The sequence below is a fragment of the Moschus berezovskii genome, chromosome 27 (genome assembly GCF_049115385.1).
Source record: "Moschus berezovskii isolate FMDL1 chromosome 27, NW_MosBer_1.0, whole genome shotgun sequence".
Lineage (NCBI taxonomy): Eukaryota > Metazoa > Chordata > Mammalia > Artiodactyla > Moschidae > Moschus > Moschus berezovskii.
The window spans coordinates 11,827,611-11,847,744 of NC_142486.1; the positions used below are offsets into that span (position 1 = coordinate 11,827,611).

Sequence of the window (20,134 nt, forward strand, 5' to 3'; positions counted from 1 at the left end):
GTATCGTGATGAAAAGCCTGCACAGAACTGGTAATGAGCTGTGTGGATTGGAACGTGTTAAAAACCATTGCTGATTTTCCACTTTGTTTTTCTGCTTTCTTGCAGAGTTCAGCTCCTTCCAGCTTGGGAACAGGCTACTTCGTAAGTTTTATCTCAACTTCCACGTGTGTGCCTCGCGCTGGCATTCATTTTCTTGTGTAATATATACTCATTAGGATGTATAAAAAAAAGTCCAAGAAATTCCCTCTCAGTCCTGAAGAGCAGACTGATGTCCATCTTTTAACTAAGAGTTGTTTTATTTTTAAAATGCATCACCTGCTGGGCACTAGGGTTCACAAGTCAGTCTCAAAAATGTGTCCTAACACCCAGGACATTTGCCCCTCACCTGGCAGAGTAAGGAGATAGAGGGAATCCTACTTGACCTATGCCACCTTTCCTGAAAAATTGGTGTTTTAGTGAGAAGTGTCAAGTGGAAGATGGAATTAAATTTATGCAATGTGGTATACATGTTCTTTAAGATCCCTTGAAGAACTGCCCCACTTATACAATGAATCGCCATATTTTAATTTTTTTGAGAGGTGACTGTATGCTTTCCCTCATAGTCTGAATAGGTGACCTTTAGATTTTTTTCCCACCAGTTGTCAAACTTCTCATTTTATTGACTATAGATGTATTATTTAATTTTAAGACCTTATTTTCTGTCCTTTGGGAAGGGTGTGGATGGTGGTACACCTCAGGGCTTATCCCAATATTTCTCATTCATGAAGAAATTGTCACTTCCATTCCTTTTATCTATAGCTAAATTATCCTTCTTGGATTCAGTAATGCTTTTCAAAATACAAATAAATAAGAATTTCACATAAACGTTATTTACACAGTGAGATAACATGCCCATGTAGACATTTGTTGTGATATTTAAAGGAATTTGAAGGAATCTTATTTATGTTTTGAGTGATGAACACAGATACTCTAATATCTGCTCAGCATTTTCAGGGAAAATAATGAAATCATGAAAATAAAGTGGAAAATAATTACTGATTCTGTTGCGTTGCCTTTAAATATCTCCCCCCTAAAATGATAATTACTTTGGCTTTCTTCTGCCCACACATTTCTCTCCTTACATTTACGTTAAATCTATGAAAGCCAGCATCATTTCATTGAATAATAAGTCTTTTCCAAGCTTAGATGAAGTGGCGTTTAGTAAATGTTGATTTTTTTTTTTTTTTTGGTCTTAGCCTATGATACAAAGAAAAAGGGATGGCGATTTCTTGTTACCTGCTTCATACAGTCAGCACACTTATCCTTACTCCTTATTGTGGTTGAATATTCATGCTTACAGAAACAAGCAGGATGCTGAAACAAGATCCTGCTTCAGCAGTCGGAATAACAGAAGTAGTCCCATCTGCCATCTCTTCACACCAGGCTGGATGTGGGTTGAGATGCTGGAAGTAAAATCTGGAGTCTGCCAATGTTTATTCTCTATCCAAAAGCTAAATCCCCCCTCTTTACTTTCTTCAGCAGAAGGAGGCCAATGCCACTGACTCAGCCTCTGATTACTTCCAGACTGAGCATTCAAATATATATATATATATATATATATATTCAGTAAGAGCACTCTGAAAGAAGAAAGTCACGTCTAAAAGAACTGAGAATTTTATTGTGCTTTTGGTCACTTACTTTTCTAATTCCAGGAATGTTTATTTTAATTCTCTAATGATAGGTTCTTACGAATAAAGAATCTTTTGAAATTATAAATCTCAAATGATTTTTACACTTACACAGTGCTGGATGAGTATAAAATGTTTTTTTACTTACTTTGAAAAAATTATTCTTAATATCCCTTTGCTTATATATAAAAATTTGTAGTATTATTAGCTTACATGGAGGAGATACATACCAGATGTAAGTTCAGCTCTCAACTATGACAAAAATGTTCTACATAGAATGTGTTTCCAATAATGGGATTATCATGTTATGAAAGTGCAAAATCCATTGCTATTATTGCCAGCTCCTCATCAGAAAGCATCTTCTGTTTCAGTTTCTGTCTCAGCAATATCACATGTAATATTTAATTTCAGGTACTAACTGAAGTATTGGTGAGTTTCACACTTGTAAGTGGAAATAGTATATTCACAATTTTTAGTGATTTCATGCCAATGTATTATTTGCACTGTGCTTTATGATCTATGATGTCATAATGACCTTTACCTAAGTCTATAGTGAAGGCTCAGCATCAGGTAAGTGGAATGGTGATATTTCGATTTTATCCTTAATCCTCTTCAGCATCATTTTGAAGTGTGGGCAGAAGCAGATTACCTGCAGAGTCAATGAGCTATTAATGCAATTGAACCTTCGTGTGAATCCTAGTATTAAGAAAACTGAAGGCACGTACCTCTTCAGTTTAACAACCCGAAACTGTTTTCTTAAATACTCTCCCCTTGCCGTAACATTCCTCTAACTTCAGAATCTTCTTTGATTTAGACTGTATGCTCCTGTAGAACTTTTAGTGAACTAAGGTAGAATGCTGCTCATCGTGTATGCTAATAAAATAGGTGCCCACATAACTGTATGCACTTGCAGGTATATGTGTACACGTGTGTGTGTATGTGTGTGTGTACCTTACCCACAGCCAGTATGTTTTACTTTCTTTCAGTTCTTTTCATTAATCAGTAGTAGTACGTTAAAAGCTTTGAAGAATAGGCTTTTGTTTTTGATGAAATTGTATTTGTTTATACCTCCTTGGTTTTGTGTTTCATAGATGTCTGCTTAGGTCTGTCACTTTTCCATTCCATTTATAAGCTGAAGATTCGAGAAATGAGAACAGCAGCTAAAATCAGTATTTACATAAGCATATTGCAAAGAATTCTTAAAGTAGACAAAATAGAGAAGGGTTGGAACAAACTTTTCACATTTTTGGGAGCTTATGAATAATGTGGGTGTTATACACACAGAGAGACACATATATATTCATTACATACTCATGCTCAGCTCATATTCTAAATATAAATGGAAGTATAGACTAGTTGGAATCTATTTGCTTTTTTATTTTTTTGGCAAGAGTACCAAAACTTGTTGGAGTGTGTAGGATTTTCTTAAAAAAACACACACACACATATTAATGCAATGAACACATTTTTCTTTTCAATTTAAATGTTTTGGCCTATATTTTCTTCTTTTACATGTATTTGAAGTTTTATTATGCATAGCATATAATTAAGAACTTAGAGACAGGATGATATAAAGACTACTTGTACCACCTTGGATGGATTATTTCTTGTCTATGAGTCTGTTTCCTCATCTTTACCTACCTAAGAAAGCTGTGAATATTAAATGAGGTAAGATATTTAATGCACACAAAGAAGCTGTCAATAATAGGAAATAATACATGTTTTCTTCTGTGATCCCCACTGTAGAGTGTGATGGAAAAAAATGTGGCCTCATTAAGTGGTTGTGAAGTGTTGTGATGGAGAAGTACCACTGGAAATTCACAATAAAAAGTAAACATTGTAAATTTGTAGCTGTAGGATAGGAATATTTTGTTCTCACTGCATACTTTCTTGTGAGGCTAGGGTTTTGTGTTTGGTCAGCTGTATACCAGTTTACTCCATATACAAAGATAAATGGAATTCCTTCCCTGTCATTCTCTTTGATCATGATGAGGTCAGAATAAACTATTCTGTAGATCGTCCACATATTATGGCTGTTTTAATTTGTCTGTTAAAGTTATTTGTTGATTTTTTTTCCCCTCAGACCTGAAGCATTTAAAGACTGCTGATAGCTCTTTGGGTTGGGCTGAGAGTAGGAAGGAGATGGCTTATAGGGAGACTTGAACTTGGCTTAGTGAACTGTTATATTAAAAATTAGAAACATGTCAAACTGTGACACTTCTTTTACTTGGGATAGAAGTCTCAGGAAAGAAGAGATTCCTTTTTAGGAACATAATGAGTTTGGAAGTTAGAGTACATAGTTAGAAATTTAATTATCTTCAATGATAGTTTAAAAGAGGTGGCCAAATTAACAGAAAAACAAAACATTGCCACCTAAACTTAAATTTACATTAAACGAGTAATACCCTGTAACAACTTCAGTATGTCCTGAAAAGTCAGCTGTGGCCTTATCACAAAATGTCTTTGAGATGTGACTGTTCATGTATTCAATAATATCCCTCAGTCAGTTCAGTTCAGTTCAGTCGCTCAGTCATGTCTGACTCTTTGCGACCCCATGAATCACAGCACGCCAGGCCTCCCTGTCCATCACCAACTCCCGGAGTTCACTCAAACTCATGTCCATCGAGTCGGTGATGCCATCCAGCCATCTCATTCTTTGTCGTCCCTGTCTCCTCTCGCCCCCAATCCCTCCCAGCATCAGAGTCTTTTCCAGTGAGTCAACTCGTTGCATGAGGTGGCCAAAGTATTGGAGTTTCAGCTTCAGCATCAGTCCTTCCAATGAACACCCAGGATTGATCTCCTCTAGAATGGACTGAGTGACCCCTAATAGTTACCCAGTAATTCACCTAAGTACGTTTGAGACAGCCTCAGAAGATTCTCTGTATCCAAAGTGAGTACAAGGTCACTAAATGGTTAATTATGGGATATGTAATATAAAAATTTAATGAATATATTATTCTGATTATAATAATAAAACAAAAGCCTGGAACCTATCTGTCACCTTAAAATCTAGGAAATTGCTAATGATTTTGGAGCTGTATGTGTACTATGCAGAGACACTGAGCAAATGAAATCAGTTGTCCTTTGAAATGGTAAATTTGCCACCATTTTAAGCTGTAACCTTTAAAATACTACCCTGAGCTATATTTGCCTCCTAGAAAATAACAAAACTAGAATCTACACTTAAGTATTGTATTTTGTTAAGATTGGGAACCACAGAATTATTTATACTGGAGGGTTGCTTTATAGCTGTACTCTGACAGATTCTTCAACATAGTCACCAGTAAACTCTAATTTCAAGGGACTTAGACTAAAACTATAATTCTATTTTCTATTTCCCACTCTTACCTTTTAAAAAATGTTTTTGATTGGTTTTTGACACTCTGATTTCCAGAATGGAGTCTATGAGCCATGAGCGACATACTCTGATTAAGTGAACATTACAGTTTAAATTTGGGTGAGCAGAGATTTCATCATTTGTAGAATCTGTGAAGTGGGATGACTCTTCTTGCTCATCCTGTGGAAATTGTCTTCTGTCTCCATACCATTTTTACCTTCCTTGTGAAGTACAAGGTAATCCAGAAATTTGGTGAATAAAATAAACAGAAAGGATGAGTTGGTGTCTCCAGTTGCCACCAATCCCATAATATTCTCATTTTCTGAACTTTTCTGTGAGGGAATAGAGTAAGTATGTTTAAACATCTACAGGAATCTTTGTGATTGGCTGTTGCAAACTAATTATGGAGGTAGAATGAAAACCCAGGTGTGCCTCCTGGATGTGGGAACGAGCCCTCAGCCTGCTCTCCCTGTCTTCTCACCTCCCTTCTCTGGTCCCTCAGACTTGGAGAAAGTAAATCATTTTCAAAAATATAATTTGAGAAAAGAAAATGATTTGAGGGGAAAAAAAAGATTTTACCAGCCACTGGACTGGATAATTGCTAAAGGGCCTTTGGTTCTCTATATTCCAAGATCCGTAATTCTGTCTGCCCTGCATCTAAGTGTCTGCCCCAGGGATCAGCCCTTCTGATTGACTTTGCTGCCTTTCTCTGCTGTCCTCTGAGACACAGGAGTTCAAGGCCATAGTCCCCTTACTGCTTAATGAACACGGCTCTTCAGTTGAGTGACCAAGTCTGCCTTTCTTTGAAATTAACAGTAGTGAACAGTGTTTTTATATTTGCGTTCTTCAGTTACATAAGCACATAGAAATAGGCTATAAGCTTATTCTGTCCCACAGCTAGTATATCCCTATTTGGTCATAGAGATGATGCAGTATAAAGCTTTCAGCAAAGTAAGCAAAGCGCATTGACAGTCCCAGAGGGAACGTACAGGTCACTGTCATGGAATTCAGAAAGTAGCATTATTTATTTTTTTAAAATCTGTTTCCCAGCATTGGCTTTAAGGGAGATTGTCTTATCCTTGTTGGGGATTTCCAAATTACAGAAATGTTGAATGAGTTGGTATGAGCAATATAAACTAAACCATGGGCAGTGTGAAACCCCAAGGTTTAACCCTGACTACCCACACAACCTTTATTTTGATAGATTTAACTGGCCTGGAGTTTTATGGACTATCAATCAGAAGAATCTTTCAGATCAAAGACTCATTCCTTTGCTTAACTGCTTTAAAAAATATTTTTCCTGAAATTGTAAATGAAATGCTTCCCAATCCATTGCATAAGGAACTTAGAGCTTGGTGAAATACCAAGAGTACCATTTGAAAAGAGGTTCTAAAACACAACTGGGGCTTGTTAAAAAGGAAAAGTGCTGTTTTAACTCCAAGTGTCACATTTTCCTCTAGTCAGCTCTAGCAGTAAACAAGAGTTATTGGAGTCTTAGATGGTTTGAGACACTTCACTTATCTCCTAGTACTTGACTTCAGAAGCCAAACATTTAAAATGCATTTTGCTTGTGCAAAAATGTTTATCCACTTAAAACACAATATCGTTTTAACAAATGTGCCCTGGTGACAAGCTGTTTAGATACAGCACAGTTAATAAACTGTCAGGTCCAATACATGTATACTTGAAAAGACCAACACAGTTACCCAAAGATTGGCGTTATAAATCACTGTTAACAAACCTAATTTGTTTACTAGGCTAATGAATGATCTCCAATTTTCTTGTTATAATTAGCTTCACTAACAGTCATGTTAAAAGGACCTGCCTTATACTACATATACTACACGTGATTTCTTTTCTTTCATATTTTTGATATTTGGTTTATAGGGTGCAAACAAAACAAACAAAAAAAACTTTCAGTCTCTCTTGACCACTCCCTGGTAATAAATTCAGATTGTAGCTTAGAGTGGAAGCCTTGCCAAGGGTGATGACTGTCTATTAGGGGCTTATAAACTGTAATGTACTCACATATTTGCAGTGGAGTGGTGAAGCCAGATAATCACAGTGTTTCCTGTCTAAATGCGCTGCTGTGTGTAGTGGCCTCTGATTTTAAGGAGCCATTAAAAATGCAGCAAGGCATAACGGCTGTGGTTACCAGTGTACTTCTAATATTTCATATGTTCATCGCATCTCATAAAATCTTGCCCAGACCAACAAATGACTGTAAGTACCACTGAAATGCTCCAGAAGGAAATTGGGGAGAATCTGAATGATGTAGGTAGCATTACAGAGGCAAGGAAGAACTCACTCAAGCCCACGGTGGGCCACATTTCTCAAATAACTCTCCAAAGTTCTCCATTGCCATTTTAGTCTCTGTGGAAAGCATTCACATTTTATCTCTTGCAAGAGGCTCCTGTAAGTAACCTACTTTTGTGAGAAATAGTCCTGACTTTGCAGAGGGAAGGTAGGGCTGTATCCTGTGCAGAGAGAATCATAGCAAGTTAGAATCTCAATCCTAAACCCAAATGAGGCAAGAAATTTGGTTCCTTTAGAATTCATTTAAAATATATTTAAAAAATGACTTGGGTAATAGTACTAACTCTGTGATATGACAACCTTACTTCTCTGAACTAAAGAAACGTTAATGCATTCTGAGAGGCAAAGAAAACTAGAGAATTCAGTATTCTTTTAACCAGATATTAAACATCATGACCAAATGAAAGCTTTAAGGTGTGTTTGTACAGACACACAATACAGTTACAAGATTTTGCATCTATTTGTTGCTAAATTACCAACTTCCAATTTGTTAATTAAAATAGACATATTATTTTTATTTTATGTAGTCTGAGGGTTACAAAATCTCTGGGTAAGAAGAGACTTCACAGACCACCCTGTGATATCATACAGTATTTGTCTTTGTTTGATTTACCTCACTTAGCATAATGCCTTCAATGTATATCCAGGCTGTCGTGAATTGCAGAATTTCCTTCTTTCTCATGTCTGAATAATAACATATATATTGAACATATATAAGAACATATATATATATGTTATTATTCAGACGTCATAACTTCTTTATCCATTTATCCATTGACAGATACTTAGGCTGTTTCTGTATCTTGGCTGTTGTGAATAATGCTGCAGTGAATGTGAGTGTGCAGTTAGTAAGTTTGCTAGATCATATGAGTTTAATTTTTAATTTTGTGGTGAACTCCTTTTCTGTTTTTCACAATTGCATTTTCCACTAACAGCATTTCTCCTCCCTTTTCTCCACATCCTTGCCAATATTTTTTTATCTTGTCTTTTTTGATGAAAGCCATCTGAACATCTGTGAAGTGATACCTTGTTGTTTTGATTTGCATTTCTCTGATGATTAATAATGTTGGGCCTCTATTCATCTACCTGTTGGCTGTCTTTCTTTGGAAAAAATGTTCGTTTAGGTCCTTTGCCTGTTTTTAATTAGCTTATAAGGTACCACTTACATGTTGAATCTTAAAAAGCTGAACTTGTGAAAACTGAGAGTAGCATGGTGGGGACTATAATTGGTAAGCAAAGAAGAGCCCTTTGCTTCTTTGTCAGAGATTATTTGACTCTATTTATGTGTGTCTGTTTTTGTCTCTCAGTTCTGTTGCATTAATCTGTCTGGATTTTTTTGTTTGTTTCTTTGGGGAGGGGTTGGCCAATATCACAGTGTCTTGATTACTATAAACAAGTAGTATTACTTGATACTTATAAGTAAGTCTTGAAGTTATGTTTTGTCAGTTCTTCAACTTTGTTTTTCTCCTTCAGCATTTAAGTGGAAATTCTGGGTCTTTTGCCTCCCCATATAAACTTTATTTTATTTTTTTTTATTTTATTGGAGGCAAATTACCTTACATTAATATATTAGTTGGTTTTGCCATACATTGACATGAATCCGCCCCGGGTGTACATGTGTTCTCTTTCTTGAACCCCCCTCCCACCTCCCTCTTCCCCATATCCTCCCTCCATGTCATCCCCATGCACCAGCCCCAAGCACCCATATAAACTTTAAAATCAGTTTGTCGATATCCAGAAAATGTCTTGCTGGTGTTTTGCTTGGAATTGCATTGAATCTATAGATGAGTTGAGGAAGAAGTGTTATATTGACAATATTGAATTTTCTTGTTCATGAACATGGAACATCTCTGGGCTTTTATTTAGTTCTTCTTTGATGTCTTTCATCAGAGTTTTGTAATTGTTTTCTTGATGTAAATCCTGTGTGTACTTTGTTATATTAATAACTAAATGTTTTATTTTGGGGGGTGCTCATGTAAGTGATAGTATGTTTTAAAATTTAAACTCCACTTGTTAATTGCTGGCCTATAGGATTGTAATTAAACTTTGTAATATTAACCTTGTTTCCTGAAACCTTACTCTTTCCACTTACTATTTCCAAAGGGAACATTTAATAGTTCCTTTGGGTTTTTTACACAGGTGATTATTTCATGTGTGAATAAAGACATTTTTATTTCTTCCTTCCCAAATTATTTATTTTTTATTTTCTTTTCTGGTCTTTTTGTATTAGCTAGGACATCCAGTTTGATGTTGAAAAGGAGTAATGAGAGGAAACATTCTTGCCTTGTTCCTCGTTTTACAGAAAAGCATTGAGAGTCTTACCAGTATGTATGATGCTTGCTGTAGATTTTTTGTAGATACGCTTTATCAAGGATAGGAAGTTTCATTTTATTCCCAGTGTGCTGACAGCTTTTTATCATTAATGAGTATTGATTTTGTCAAATGCTTTTTTTTTTTTCATTTATTGATATGATCACATGATTTGTCTCCTGCTGATGTGATAGATTCATTAATTAGTATTCAAATGTTTTTCTTGCTTTTCTGGCATGCATCCTACTCATTTCTGATGTGTATTTCTGTTTATACGTTGTTGGGTATGATTTGATAATATTTTATTGAGGATTTTTGCATATATGTTCATGAAAGATACTGATTTGTAGTTTTTTTCTAATGTCTTTGTCCAGTTTTGATATTAAAGTAATGCTGGCCTCATAGAATGAGTTATAAACTATTCTTTCTTCTTTTACCTTCTGAAAGAGATTGTAGAGAATTGGTATAATTTCATACTTCAGTGTTTGATAGAATTCACCAGTAAACCCATGTGGTTCTGGTGCTTTCTGTTTGGAAGATAATTATTGATTCAAGTTATTTAATCAGGCTTATTCAGATTACTTATTTCTTCTTGAGTTATAACAGAAGTGTCTTTCAAGGAACTGGTCCATTTCATCCAAATTATATTATTTGTGGCATAGAGTTCTTCATTATATTATTATTTGCTTAACGTCCATAGGATCTGTAGTGATGTCTCTACTTTGATCCCAATGTTAATAAATTATGCCTCCTTTCTTTTTACCTAGTTTGCCTGGATAGAGGCTTATTGATTTTTTTTTTTTTTGAACTTTTCAGAGAACCAGCTTTTGGTTTTATTGATTTTGTCTATTGAGTTTCTGTTTTTAACTTCATTGATTTCTCCTCCAATTTGTATTTATTTTTTTTCTTCTGCTTAGGATTTAATTTGCTCTGATTTATCTAGTTACCTTATGTGGAAGCATTGATTATTGATTTTAAAACAGTCTTCTAATATATGGATTCATTGGTATAAAGTTTCTTTAGGACTGCTTTCACTGTACTCCACAAATTTGGATGTTATATTTTTATTTTCACTTAGTTGAAAATATTTATCTTGAGATTTCTCCTTTGACCCATGTGTTTTTTTACAAGTGTGGTATTTCCTGGGAAGGTTTTTGCTTTTCAAAAGTATCAGTTTCAACACCTTCACCTCAGCTAACCTAGAAACATTGATTCTTAATAAGTTTCTCAAGACATTTTTGAGGAGTCATCCTGACACATGTTCCTAGACTTTAGTTGTACACATGTATAATTTGAGAGAACTTTGCAGTTGTTGTTACCACCTGATTTAATTATAAACACATTTGTTTTAACAAATTTTTGTCTGTATCTTTTCTTTTCTTGCTATAGTATCACTTGTCCAAGAGTTATTTAAATATCTATTGAAATCTGACCTTTAATTGTACTTGATAATTTTTCTGCCACATAGTTTCTTTGTCATACTTATGTGAAGACTCTCAAGTTTTGGGTAGGATGTTTTTATGTTTGTAGAGGGCAGGAAGAAGATTGGGTAAGTTCTTGCTAGAATTACTTTTAGGGGTCCAGGTACTCCTCTCTTTGAGAAAATTATCCAGTGAGTTTTATGTATAATACGTTTGTTGTTGTTTAGTCACTACATTGTGTCCAACTCTTTTGTGACCCTGTGGACTGTAGCCTGCCTTGCTCTCTCCTCTGTTCAGGGGATTTCCCAGGCAAGAATAGAAGTGGGTTTCCTTCTCCAGGGGATCTTCCTGACCTAGGATCAACCCTCATCTCCTGCCTTGGTAGGAGAATTCTTTACCACTGAGCCACCTGGGAAGCCCTATAATACGTTACATTTTTGTGAATAGAATCTGTATTTCTAACTCTTGTCAGTTTGTATGTACAGAGGATTTCTTTAGGCAACAGATAGCTCATTTAATGTTTTTACTCCTGATTTCAGTCATTAGGCTAATTTTTTACACTTTAACTTCTCTTCCCATCATTTAGCAATAGATTCACTCTTGGTTCATTTACTCTTTTGAAGCAATAGAATTATTTACATATTTTTCCTTTTCTCCTATTTTCTGCTCTCCAACCCACCCCCCCATTTCATCCTGTAAGATGATAAAACTGCAAAACGTGAGCCTGAATAATAAAGGGTTGCCTCACTGATTGCTAAACATTTATTATAGTGCTTTTAAGCTTATTCCAGGTCATTGTGCTGCCAATTAGTTTGATTACAAGCATTTAAGCTGTCACATACACAGCTTTCTGCTTCTTAGGGTTTCAGCTTCAAATCTTGAAAAATGAGTGCTCTGTACTTCTCTGTGGGCACAGCTCTCTTCTTATATTTTGGAAGAAACCTTTGCTTCTAATAAAGATCACTCACAGTTTCAGAGCATGAAATAATCTGATATGCAATTTAGGATCAGTGATTCAATTTTATTTAAAAATTTAAGACTGTGCATGTGAGCATATGTGTGAGTTGGTAACTATCAAAACCACCTCTTTCTTTTCATTTTTGGATATAGTCCACATTTGCAAATCATTAAAACGTTGGACTCTAAACATTCCAAATGTGAGTGATATTTTGTCTGAGAGAGTCAAGGAATTTCAGAGAATTTAAACAAAAATTTCTAATGTAACACCCTTAACACAAGGAAAGAGTTGACGAGTATTTGTAGATAGAAAATAGAATCTGAGGGTGTTAAAGATTTTGTATAGTTGATTAGTTTGTTAAGAGATGATTTTCAAAACAAAGGTAAATCATGACTCTCATGTGTTATAAAATGTACAAGTTTCAAAGATTTCATTTAATTAGTAATGAAGAAACTGGGTAGAGATTATAACTTTCCGAATTCAAAGAACAAACAAAATTGTAGATGAGGAATATTGAAATGAATGTGAAAATGAAAACAGAACTGGCTTTGAGGGCAGTCAGTTGAGCCTCAACGTGACAAGACAGAATTTGCTTGATTGTAGATAAAAATTACTTTGCATTGCTGTCACATATCTATAATTTATAGGGATGGAAATTGGTTCATATGAAATGAGAAAAACGATTTTGAAGAGTTCACTGTAGACAATGCATAGTGTTCCTTTGAAGCACAAATCTTCCACTGTTTCATAAAAAAATAGTCTGAAGAAAGATTGATTTCATTAGATTTGGTGTGATTATTTACATAGGTACAGCAGGATTGTCAATTTATATATAAACATTTTAAAGTTTTCTTTTGTTGGAAGATTTTGTCTGAAGTTCATACTGTACTTTTGGAAGTCTCTAATACTTGCTGTCTTGAGTCTGAAAAGTCAAACTCGGGAAACTTTCTCCACCACCTGCAGTACCTGTATATTTGGGTGAATTTCTTTCTTCTTATAGTTTCCTAAATATCCCACAGTGACCCACCAGGAAGTCACATTTTTTCCCTAGTTATAAGACTAGGAGGATTTTGTTATTAATGGCTCTGTAAGGTCAACCTTGATTCTTTAAACGTGTCCAATTATATCTGATTAAATAAGCATTACCCTCAAATATGGCATTCCACACAAGACCTTGGAATTTTTCTAGGCATATTCTAGTAAATAGGAAAACCAGTTCTTATTGAATCTTTGAAAATAACTCATTTCATGAAAAGTAACAAGACTCAGAGTTTCTGAATTTTGAGAGGTCAGTGAGAATAAGATATCACTTAAAAATATTTTAGTTTATAAAGCAGAATCTATTGTTACAGAGTATAGATAAATAAAAAAAAACATAAACAGAAAACAGGACATTAAAACAGAATCAATGACGTTTTAAACAAATAAAAAAAACCAACTGATGAACCTTCATCACTTCATTCAGTCCTATATAATTCATTCTTGCTCCACTGGATCTTAGGTTATTAATCTTATGAATTTCTTTGCTTCTCAACTAAAACAGGCTCTGGAAATCCTGACTCAGCCCACTGATCTGCTCTTAAAGTTGTTAAAGTAATGACAGGAGAAGCCTGTCCTCATGAGCTTGTCCCTTGAAGTCTTGGTTATTTATAATACCTCACACTCCAGTATTCTTGCCTTGAAAATCCCATGGACAGAGGAGCCTGGTATGCTACACTCCATGGGTTGCAGAATAGTAGGACACAACTTAGCAACTAAACAAGAACTCTAGCCTAGCCTGTTGCTGGGTGCAGGGCTTAAAAGGAAACATCAAAGGAAAACAACAAACTATGTGTAAAATAACAGAGATGTAAATCAAGGTTGTGGTTAAATAAGCATGTATAATTTCAAAAGTGGAAAATTTGATGGAGTTCATAAGAATATTGTAGCCAAGAAGAAAACTTAGTTGTTTCTGTGGCAAACAAAGCAAGCAAACAAGCAAAAAGGTCTTAGACAAAAGTATAACTTTAACCTCTTAAAATTAAACAAACGTTGGTAAGATTTTAACACATTTCTTTACTTTTCATATTCAAAGATTACAAACCAATGCAAATAAAATTCACTTATCAAGTTTTGTCTTCATGACACTCATTTTATGGAACAAACTGACACCTTACTTAAGGATTAATTTTATGGGTTCCATAAAGTCAGGATTAATTCTATAATATCACTGAAGTGAAGTGAAGTTGCTCAGTTGTGTCTGACTCTTTGCGACCCCATGGACTGTAGCCTACCGGGCTACATCCCTCCATGGGATTCTCCAGGCAAGAGTACTGGTACGTTATTAATGTCCAGTGTGTTCATTATTGCTAGTTAGAAATGAATGAGTAAATAAGCATTTAATGTATTTTCAGTTTTCAGTATGCGCACACAGATACACAAACACAGATACCCACACAAAATAAGCTGATTGAGGTCCTCTGTGAGTTTTGAGTGTTGAAAGGGTGTTTGGAAACCAAAAATCTTCAAAACCGCTACTTTAGGGCAAATGTGTTCTTTTCCTTGAAAACTAAAGCACTTAGAATTTCAACATGCAAAGTTATATATATATTTAGAAATCATTGTTCTTAAATATAATGTCAACTTTTTGTATTATAACTTTTAACTAAAGTAATTAACTTATTCACAGGAAAAAAACCTGAAGGGGTGGATAATTGTGCATTGCCTGTCACATATTAGCATTTTAGCAAAGATCATGAATAAACATAACTAATTTTCTACAGCCATACACATCCCTTATACAGTCTCCTAGCAAAAATGAACATGTTCATTAACTGAAATATTCAGCCTCTCTGTAGCTTATAAAAATAAAATCCGAAACCATATATATTTAAAAGTAGATTTAGTAATCAATATTTCAGTATTCATTCTTACATATGGCCTAGGTAAGTAATGAATGTCCATTGAAGAACTCAATTTAATATTAGTTTCAGGTTTTAAGTTACTTAAAGATCTTGGAAATTATGTTCAAACTAACATACTGCAACAACATAATTACTGTTGAATGAAGTTCATTAGAATAATGATTCAATTCAGTCAAATTAAGGTTTTTGTAATCCTGAACATAGAGGAGAAATAATGTAGCTTATTTGAGCAGTAAATCTGTATATATTTGGGAAGGACATGACAAGTATAATTAAAATATGCACTTGTATTACACTTAACACTGATAAAACACTAAGAATACATAGCTGTTTTTTATTACACCAAATTTTATTAAACTGATCTTGTTTGGCAGGTATTCACCTAAATTATGTGAACTTAGATTTGGAAAATGTTTTTGACTTTGTTTATGTAAGAATTATTTTTTAATCTACCACATTTAAAGTATTAGAAATTTAATTTCTTGCTTTCTGGTAATTTTAGGAATATTTAGTTTATGTAGGACCTTATTTATACTCAGTAGCCTGCCATAAGAGAACTCTTTTAATTTTAGAGACTTTATAAACTTCCTATTAATACCATATGGAGGTAGGAAAACATTACACAGTTATACATATTAAAGTAGAGGCCTTTCTGAATTACAGATATTTAGATCTACAGATAAAGAGCTTATTATTCCAATTCTAAGATTTTAGGTGTGTATAAAGAGTAAACATAGAAGCACACAGAAATCTCACTGATGGAAAATGCAAAGAGCTGTTCTTCTCCCAAGTGGATGTAAATTTCTCCGTTATTTGTACTCAAAGCAGATAAACAGACAAAGAAGACTAGCAAGTTAGAATTTCTATTGCTTCTCAAATGTTTTAAGTGATAGGCATCTGCGTTTGATGTTTTGGCACCTTTCTACAGAATCTTTTCTGTGGTACAGTGTGCATTTGTAGTTAGCATTGAAAATTTAACAAATGTGCCTGCTTCTCTTAGTTTCTGTGGATATAGTAACAGTAAGTAAACCAAAGTCTCTGCCCTCTTGATACTTATAGTTAATCAAATTAATTAATAATTTGCTGGATGATGGTAGGATATCCAAAGAAAAATACTTATGAAGAGATTTGCGCTTTTAACCAATATAGAGTAAACAGGACTGAATCTACTATCCCATCAGAAAAAAGATGACATAAAACAGAAGTTTACAAGACACCGGGTTTATGGCAGTGAAGGACAGCGGTGCCTGAGAGACAGGAAATCTATGTGGTGATTTTATGACTGTCTCAACTTACTGTCTCAAGAGAAATTCAGACCTTCATGTGGGGTTGGGAGGTAGCTTTGAGGTACCAGGTGGAGCCCAGCACACTTCTCTGCGTTAGAAGATACTGAGAATCTACAAAGAACAAGGAAGGTAGAGTTCTAGGACTCAGGGCTAGTTCTAGGAGTTCCAGAACGACCAGAGGATTCCTTTCCATTATTAAGCAGAGTCCTTTTCAGCTCATGCATGAATAGAAATTGCTTGAGGCTGAGGAATGAATTATCCAAAAGAACAGTGTCTGGCACTCACATATAGTCAGTAATAGTGTCTGTTCCTACCAAGATGGGAAAACCTCCAGATTCATGGAGCATTGGGTCATGTACATAGTAAGCTTAACTCAGTATTGAGGAATAATTAAACTGAGCATTGCTGCAATCTCCCTTAACACATTTTTTAAATCAATATTTACCTTAGAGGTGAATTTTTTTTTTTTGTTGGAGCGTAATTGCATTACAGTATTGTGGTAGTCTGTGCTGTGCATCAACATGAATCAGTCATGATTTTATATATATCAGTTTTATCATATATATCAGTTTATATATATCAGTTCAGTTCAGTCATTCAGTCGTATCCAACTCTTTGCGACCCCATGGACTGCAGCAAGCTAGTCCTCCCTGTCCATCACCACCTCCCAGAGTTTACTCAAACTTATGTCTATATAGTTGATGATGCCATCCAACCATCTCATCTGCTGTTGTCCCCTTCTCCTCCCGCCTTCAATCTTTCCCAGCATCAGGGTCTTTTCCAGTGAGTTGGTTCTTCGCATCAGGTGGGCAAAGTATTAGAGTTTCAGCTTCAACATCAGTCCTTCCAATGAATATTCAGGATTGATTTCCTTTAGGATGGACTGGTTGGATCTCTTTGCAGTCCATGGGACTCTCGAGTCTTCTCCAACACCACAGTTCAAAAACATCAATTCTTCTGCCCTCAGCTTGCCTTATAGTCCAACTCTCACGTCCATACATGACTACTGTAAAAACCATAGCCTTGACTAGACGGACCTTTGTTGCCAAAATAATGTCTCTGCTTTTTAATATGCTGTCTACGTTGATCATAGCTTTTCTTCCAAGGAGTAAGCATCTTTTAATTTCATGGCTGCAGTCATCATCTTCAATGATTTTAGAGCCCCCCAGAATAAAGTTTGTCACTGTTTCCATTGTTTTCCCATCTACTGGCCATGAAGTGATGGGGCCAGATGCCATGATCTTAGCTTTCTGAGTGTTGAGCTTTAAGCCAACTTTTTCACTCTTCTCTTTCACTTTCATCAAGAGGCTATTTACTTCTTTGCTTTCTGCTGTAAGTGTGGTGTCATATGCCTATCTGAGGTTATTGATATTTCTTCCAGCAATCTTGATTGGAACTTATGCTTCATCCAGCCCAACATTTCTCATGATGTACTCTGCATATAATTTAAATAAGCAGGGTGACAGTATACAGCCTTGACGTACTCCTTTCCCTATTTGGAACCAGTCTGTTGTTCCTTGTCCAGTTCTAACTGTTGCTTTCTGACCTGCATACAGATTTCTCAAGAGGCAGGTCAGGTGGTCTGGTATTCCCATCTCTTTAAGAATTGTCCACAGTTTGTTATGATCCACACAGTCAAAGGCTTTGGCATAGTCAATGAAGCAGAAATAAATGTTTTTCTGGAACTCTCTTTTTCGATACTCCAACGTATGTTGGCAATTTGATCCCTGGTTCCTCTGCCTTTTTTAAATTGAGCTTTAACATCTGGAAGTTCATGGTTCATGTACTGTTGAAGCCTGGTTGGAGAATTTTGAGCATGACTTTACTAGCATGTGAGATGAGTGCAATTGTGTGGTAGTTTGAGCATCCTTTGGCATTGCCTTTCTTTGGGATTGGAATGAAAACTGATCTTTTCCAGTCCTATGGCCACTGCTGACTTTTCCAGATTTGTTGGCATATTGAGTGCAGCACTTTCACAGCATCATCTTTTAGGATTTGAAATAGCCCAACTGTAATTCCATCACCTCCACTAGCTTTGTTCATAGTGATGCTTCCTAAGGCCCACTTGACTTCACATTCCAGGATGTCTGGCTCTAGGTAAGTGATCACACCATCGTGGTTATCTGGGTCGTGAAGATCTTTTTTAATATAGTTCTTCTGTATATTCTTGCCACCTGTTCTTAATGTCTTCTGCTTCTGTTAGGCCCATACTGTTTCTGTCTGATATTGCGCCCATCTTTGCATGAAACGTTCCCTTGGTATCTCTAATTTTCCTGAAGTGATCCCTAGTCTTTCCCTTTCTATTGTTTTCCTCTGTTTCTTTGCATTGATCACTGAAGAAGGCTTTCTTAGGAACTCTGCATTCAAGTGGATTTATCTTTCCTTTTCTCCTTTGCATTTTGCTTCTCTTCTTTTCTCAACTATTTGTATGGCCTCCTCAGACAACCATTTTGCCTTTTTGCATTTCTTTTTCTTGGGAACGGTCTTGATTCCTGTCTCCTATACAATGTCACGAACCTCTGTCCATAATTCATCAGGCACTCTATCAGGTCTAATCCCTTGAATCTGTTTCTCACTTCCACTGTATAATTGTAAGGGATTTGATTTAGGTCATACCTGAATGGTCTAGTGGTTTTCCCCACTTTCTTCAGTTTAAGTCTGAACTTGTCAATAAGGAGTTCATGATCTGAGCCACAGTCAGCTCCCGGTCTTGGGTTTGCTGACTCTATACAGCTTCTCCATCTTTGGCTTCAAAGAATATAATCAGTCTGATTTCGGTGTTGACCATCTGGTGATGTCCATGTGTAGAGTCTTCACTTGTGTTGTTGGAAGAGGGTGTTTGCTATGACCAGTGTGTTCTCTTGGCAAAACTCTATTAGCCTTTGCCCTGCTTCATTCTGGACTCCAAGGCCATTTTTCCTGTTACTCCAGGTGCTTCTTGACTTCCTGCTTTTGCATTTCAGTCCCCTATAATGAAAAGGACATCTTTTTTTGGGTGTTATTTCTGGAAGATCTGGTAGGTCTTCATAGAACCATTCAACTTCAGCTTCTTCAGCATTACTGGCCAGGGCATAGACTTGGATTACCGTGATATTGAATGGTTTGCCTTGGAAATGAGTAGAGATCATTCTGTCGTTTTTGAGATTGCATCGAAGTACTGCATTTCAGACTCTTTTGTTGACTACGATGGCTACTCCATTTCTTCTAATGGATTCTTGCCCACAGTTGTTGATATGATGGTCCCATGAGTTAAATTTTCCCAGTCCAGTCCATTTTATTGGAGAAGGAAATGGCAACCCACTCCAGTGTTCTTGCCTGGAGAATCCCAGGGACGGGGGAGCCTGGTGGGCTGCCATCTATGGGGTCACACAGAGTCAGACATGACTGAAGTGACTTAGCAGAACTTAGCACCAGTCCATTTTAGTTCTGTGATTCCTAAAATGTTGACGTTCACTCTTAGAATCTCCTGTTTGACCACTTCCACTTTGCCTTGATACATGGACCTAAAATTCAGGTTCCTATGCAAAATTGCTATTTACAGCATCGGACCTTGCTTCTATCACCAGTCACATCCACAACTGGGTGTTGTTTTTGCTTTGGCTCCATATCTTCATTCTTTCTGGAGTTATTTCTCCACTGATCTCCAGTAGCATATTGGACACTACTGACCTGGGGAGTTCATCTTCCAGTGTCTTATCTTTTTCCCTTTTCATACTGTTCACGGGGTTCTTAAGGTAAGAATATTGAAGTGGTTTGCCATTCCCTTCTCCAGTGGTCCACATTTATCAGAACGCTCCACCATGACCTGTCTGTCTTGTGTGGCCCTGTACGGCAGCATGACTCATAATTTCACTGAGTTAGACAAAGCTATATACCATCACACACACACACACACACACACACACACACACACACACACATATACATATACATCCC

At 36.0% G+C, this 20,134-nt stretch overlaps 1 protein-coding gene across 9 annotated transcripts in view; it reads left to right on the forward strand.

Annotated features, from left to right (window-relative positions):
• Positions 1 to 20,134, forward strand: part of AUTS2 (activator of transcription and developmental regulator AUTS2) — a 1,225,668-nt gene that overhangs the window by 549,173 nt on the left and 656,361 nt on the right. For all 9 annotated transcript variants that reach the window (XM_055409984.2, XM_055409986.2, XM_055409985.2 and 6 more), the window contains one exon: positions 106 to 141. In XM_055409984.2, the coding sequence (XP_055265959.1) occupies positions 106 to 141 (36 nt within the window). The remainder of the gene's footprint in view (positions 1 to 105; positions 142 to 20,134) is intronic.